Source organism: Pseudochaenichthys georgianus, chromosome 15 (genome assembly GCF_902827115.2).
Source record: "Pseudochaenichthys georgianus chromosome 15, fPseGeo1.2, whole genome shotgun sequence".
Lineage (NCBI taxonomy): Eukaryota > Metazoa > Chordata > Actinopteri > Perciformes > Channichthyidae > Pseudochaenichthys > Pseudochaenichthys georgianus.
In genome coordinates this window covers 6,002,727-6,008,739 of record NC_047517.1, presented here as the reverse complement: position 1 = coordinate 6,008,739, position 6,013 = coordinate 6,002,727, and the positions used below count along the sequence as shown (strand labels likewise).

The following is a 6,013-nucleotide window of genomic DNA, read 5'->3' as shown; positions in this document are numbered from 1 at the left end:
GGCCCAGTAGGCCCACCCATAACGCCGCAGCTGGGATATGTAACCCTGGCACTGGAGCTGGCAAAATACAGATTCACTAACATTAACTCTTCTTTCCTGTCTCTGCCTAATGTTATTAGCAAATAGCAGCGTATAAACAGTTAGGTAGCAGCAAGTCCACCTGATCGTCACCTTCACCGGTCAGAATGTTAACGCTGGGAGCTGCTAGTTACATGAGCTGTCGCCTATACATGTTAAATAAGTGAGTAACTTGATAACAGGCCAGAATGAAACAGTCTGTAGTCTGGTGAGAGAGCTCTCTGCAAACTGCCGTGTACCCCACCATCAGGGTCAGCCCTGAACATTTATGAGGAAACCTTTTTGTAGTGTGATTTTATTCAAGACATCTGAGAGCAGAGCATCCCATCATTTTCAGTCCTAGTGGAACTCTCATTCATAATAGAAGCTGCACAACTTCATTATCATCTGCTGCCGTTTCTACTTTGTAAACTTGTCTTATTTAGCAGTTATCTTTTGGAATGAGAGCTACTGTCTTTTAGCCTGAACTGAATCTATCAAGTTCCTTTCCCAGTTAAATTGCCAAATGCTTACATTGAATGCAAAAGAGATACAATAAGCATGTTGACACTGGTTTCAGCTGGGTTAACATGTTGTCACATCTCAACCCCAACTGCAAAACCTAAAAAGAACTGGCATGTTGTCCTTTATTAGGTTTAAAGTACAGCTTAGCTTTCACAACTATTTAGTTATGTTTTTGTAAAGTCAGTTGAATCTTATACAAACTGTATGTTTAATGATTAAAAAGGAGATGAACTTCTTTATAAACTTAGCTGCCAGTAACCATCAAATAAGGTATAGATCACGGCAAAGGCCTGTGTAATAAACTGCCACGTCTTTTATCCTTTGCTGTTCACTTTATATGGAATGTTTTTCAAGAGACTAAATTACATGAGCTTTTTTTTGGTTTTTGTTGTGTTCAGTGAAAACCGTGCGAACGACTGAAATAGCGACTACTTAATGTTAAGATAGTTTTCTCTGGGAACTCTTAGTTAACCACATAATGGTTTCTTAATACTGTCTTGAGTATATGTACTGTACACCATTGATATTCATAACCCAGCTATATCTTGGATATCACATTCATCTAAAGAAGATGCGATACAACCACAGGTGAAGTGTGGACTAACCTACGTGTCACTGTGGGACAGCAGCGATGTGATCTCGGGGCTCATGTGGCCCACCGCCTTGGCTGCCTCCTGGATTGCTCTTCGGTACATCCCTTTCTTCTTGCGGTTGAAGCGGGACCTGAAGAGTTCCCTGAAGGGCGACAGTTTGGCAACGGAGAGTTGGGAGGTGGTGGGTGAACCGAACCACGCTACCTTGGCCTGGGGCCACTGGGCCTCGCAGCTGGCCGTCTCCTGTTTGCGGGTGCCGCTGATGCTGAGGACGCGTGCGGGCCACCAGGGGAAGCCGTGAATCTTCCCCCACACGATGTCGCCCACAGCAACGGCGTGACCCTCTTCGGTTACGCACTTTGTCATGCTGCGGGTGTGAAGCCGCACAGTAAGCGGTGGCACTGTCTTGCAGTCCTCCCGTAATGGGACGGAAGACGAGGTGACGGACAGGTCTTCCCCCGGGGCCAGGTCGCAGAGTTCTGGTGAGGTGCCGTCGGAGCTGAAGGACTTGGACTCGTCTAGGCTGTCGCTGCTGCACACTGACAGGCTAGAAGAATCCGCTTTACGCTTACGGAAATTAATAAGAAGGGTAAGGTCGCTGTGGCCGCGCTCCACCTCCTCTCCCGAACTCCCAGACCACAACTCCAGAGAGTTTTTACCTTCCCCCGAGTCGTCAGAGTGGGGGAGGCATGGCCCGGGCACCCTGGGGCTTCGTCTCCTGGTGCCTCCTACAAGTTCTGCCTCATACTCCACCACACCGTCCTCACCATCCCTCTGAGGGGGTCTCAAGTGGATCTTTGGAGAAGGCAAGTCCTGACCCACAGTTGTATAGGGCCTGGTAAGTTTGAGTTTGGGAATGGACACGGTCAGGCCAGACCTTGTGGCATCTAAAATGTGCCGTTGCTCCTTTGTGGGATCAGAAGGCATCTTGCCGTTTTCTCCCAGGCCATTCAGCGCCAGTTGTTTTGGGCAGAAAGGCTTGACTGACCCGTGGACTCTCGCGGGGATCTTCATGACCTCCCCCTTGCCCTGTGGAGTGCTGTAGGAGATCTTTATGACAGGACTGTGGGGGATAACGTCACCTCCGGGGAACTTCTCCCCTTCAGGCTCCCCCCTTTTGTCCTTCCTGAGACGCTTGCTGTCAAGGCTGGGGCCATTTTCACGTCTCTTAGTGTCCTTGGTGGCAACAACATCCTCTTTTCTCAACAGCTTAGAAGGGGTGTCCTTGTCTTCACCGTCATCATCGCTCTGTAGTGCATTCTCTTTTCGAGAAGTCTTAGTGTTGCTCATGCCATCTTTGCTGTCCTCGTCACTGTTCAGTGTGTTCTTGCACTTTTCACACAGTACCTGCCGTGGCCGTAGACGGATAGTACTCATGGTCATGCGGCCAGGCTCTCTCGTTCGCCTTTTCTTTCTCTTGATTGGTCGTGGAGGGGGCTGAGGTACCCATTGGCTGTAGCTGTGGCGCACCCATAAGGGCTGAGGGAAGGGGGCTCCTTCAAAATAAGGAGGGTAAGGAGTCTGTCCAGCGAGCACTGGTGTGGGTACAGGGCAGGGAAGACGTGCAGAAGGTAAGCTGCTTTCTGGGAGACTGTTTTCATCCTTTGGTCTGTGTGAAGCCTGGCTGGGAGATCTGGAAACCGGCTCCTCACTCAGAACTTCTGGGACTTCACACGCCGGTGTAGATATCGGGAAGTGCCTGGTATCTGCTTTGAAATCTGGTAGACAGAATAGCCCAGTCCTGAAATGAAGAAAAAGAACAAGAATCAATGAATAACTGTGTGTTTCATTGAGCTTCATTAAAGTGCTGCAGTGAATTGCATGCAACAAAAACATTCCTACATTTTAGTTAAACAATTTTCTCCACAAGAATGATCCCGTTATGTCGTGCTTCTATTTGACCATGTTGGATCATTCGAGGCCAATAGGATGGGGGAAATCAAATACCTTGCTGTTTCAATTAGCAAAAAATAGAAAAGCATCCAATGCTGATCAACGCGTTCCCTTTAAAAAAAAAAGGCACCTACCATAATAAAAAAACACTCTTTACATTGACTTTACACGGGCTTCCCTCTTCCTGTCACCTGTATGCTGAACATTCTTTACGTGTGGGGGTTGGGGTCCGCAAGCAGCCAGGCAGTTATCTGTCCTGCTGCCCTAGGCCTCAAATATGGCGCAATAGTATCATTGACTCTTTGAAGGATTTTATGTGTTTTCTTTCATGACCAGCAAACCTATCCAAAGTAGGCCTATGCCAAGGAGCCTTTGAGAGGTGGCTGGCAGGCAACAGTAACATGGCTGTGCTGCTTTAGTCAGGAGACAGCAGACAAAGAGACTACAGGATGCCCAGGAACCCCCCTCCCCAACATCTGACTGAACAAAAACAATCCCATGAATCACTCGGGATTCAGAGATGTAGGGAAGGAGCCAGGAGATTTCGGTTTGTTTTTACATCCGTGTCTATTTGGGGCTTGTGTGTGGTGAGATTATTAATTAGTGCACATTTGGGAAGCCTGTTTCCGTCCCCAGGAGGAGTAGCTGGTAGGCATCTCCGAAATAATAGTCCCTTGGTGCAGCTTGTTCCTCTCACCTTTTTATATGCGCACCTAAAGCAGCTGAATATTAGCCTTCACCGTGATTGACACGGCACAAACAGTGCTGCCTGTGACAGCGAACAGGCAGTGCTAGTTAGGCACAGCACAAGGACGCAGCATATGAGCAGCCAGCCATGATTCTCTGCGATGTGGCCATTTCACGTTGTGTACAGTGTAACTAGATACAAAGATCTGCCTGAATGATAGGCCTAGAGACGATGATATATAGAAACCTGTGGAAGACAATGACAGGAAATGTATTTCCATGAGCTGAAAAGGAATAAGAAGTCAAATGTTGTCAGTGACAAGGCCTAAAATATGGGCCTATTTTAAGTTATTCCAAGGCCTCCCTTTTCCCTTTTGGGTGGGTTATTTTCAGTACAGCTTGAGCTCTCACATGAAAAACCATCTAAGCATACTAAGGGGCAAAGCTGTTCAGATTCTGAATATGCTCATCTATAAATAGTCTAAAGCCAGTGGCTTTTAAGGTGCACAGTACCAGGAGCCACACAAGGCTTATACCATGTGACACACGCCAAGAGAAGTAGATAAGACATGACACATGTCAGATTGTACTTATTAAGGTTTCTCATTCAGACAGTATTGTGTGTTATGTCTAACTGGCAGGAGTGGGCCTTTTCTTGTGTAGCACAGACCCTTAAAATGGTCCCTGGATATTTTCAGAACTAGGTGTAAAGGAACAGTATTACAGATAACATTCCTTTATATCCCACATGTCTCTTTATGGACATGTGTTTCTGCAGATCAAAAGTGACTGGTTTTGATTTCTCAAACTTGCAACTATATTTCAGATGATTTAAATCACTCCAGAAAATGTGTACACAATGCAGTGCCCTGCAGGTAACGTATAAACATATAAACAACACTAATCTACATAATATTGTTCAGCGAAGGCCTGCCCTATTACTGGATACGTTTTTAGCTGCTCTGTATTTGATGAAGGCTAACAATAAGCTATAGATAAACCCACTGATATTAGCCAATGTTTAAGAGAATGTATTAACAATGTCTGAGGATAGTTGCACTGCTATCTTAACAAACAATATGTCACCGTAATAACATAACGTATCTGACCATGTATTAATGAGCTAAAATGAAATCAGTTCGCCATTAGCCGAGCAGCTAGCAGATAGCTACCCTGTCAGCTACAATAACCTATGAGTCTTTTGTATGGAGGCCCAGTTAGCTATGAGCTAACTAGCTATCCGTTAGCATCAAAGGTAGGTTAGCCGTTACCTGAGTTTAGCAAATTAAAGATACATGTACAAAGAGAACACTCGAAATGACACTCACTTTTTGTTGCAATCAAGTAATATCCCCGTATAGTTCCTTTCTCGGTAGGTCAGCGTCACCACCAGTGTATCGTTAACTATTTGATCGATAGTGACAGGTACCCGAGAGCCGGCCCGCAGCTCCTCGGCCACAGCCTCCATGTTTCCCGGCGTTTCGTGTCCGGCTCTGCGGTGCTCGATCGCCGCCAAGGGAGCCACGGTCGCGTCGGCTAAAGATCCGTCTCCCCTTCGCTATAGGAGCAGGAGGCTACACCAGGGCATAAAATGACGCCATCACCCCCACCAAGTCAATTACAACAGCACTGCCACCGCTGACATCACGCTCCCTGTGCTGGAGGAGCAGAAATCTCTCAAGACAAGGCCTCCCCTCTCTGTCTCACTTTGACTTGTTTTAGGCTATTCATCCAGTACGGACTTTAACTCGGATATGCCATTGTTTTTCATAACGAGAGGCTATGGCGTTTAGCACCCATTGTATACAAAAAGTATAATGATAAACACGATAAAATGTGGATGCATTTTCTAATATTTTGTAAGCGAAATTTGACAAATGTGACCTCTAAATATTCACAATATATACAGCATCCAAATTAAACCACAGTTAGTTATACCTTCTCTGTTATCGTCTCAAATAGTCTCTAACATCATTTTATTTTGGACACTACTTGAAATGAACCCTATTGCTATTTCGACTATTTTAACCTACAAAGTTGTGTTGTTCCTAATGTGAAAATAAGTGATGGTTGTTGATGTTACCATTTTTCTGTTGATACCCTTTATATTCCAAGGCTTTTTTTTAAATGTAGCCTACATTGTGTTTTAGGTCTCAGTTTGTGTTATGCTTATACTATTATATCTGCTGAATGTTGCATATAACAAACAATGGATAACTTGATTGTACACAGTAAATATGTAAAATTGCCATAAAACC

The 6,013-nt window shown here is 45.4% G+C and overlaps 1 protein-coding gene across 1 annotated transcript in view; it reads right to left on the bottom strand.

The window, feature by feature from the left end:
* The window catches only part of pwwp2b (PWWP domain containing 2B), a 14,747-nt gene extending 8,817 nt beyond the window's left edge, over window positions 1–5,930 (bottom strand). The window contains exons 1-2 of the mRNA XM_034101003.1: window positions 5,084–5,930; window positions 1,192–2,916 (exon numbers count right to left, since the gene is read on the bottom strand). Of these exons, the coding sequence (XP_033956894.1) occupies window positions 1,192–2,916; window positions 5,084–5,223 (1,865 nt within the window). The 5' untranslated portion in view covers window positions 5,224–5,930. The remainder of the gene's footprint in view (window positions 1–1,191; window positions 2,917–5,083) is intronic.
* Window positions 5,931–6,013: the final 83 nt, after the last annotated feature.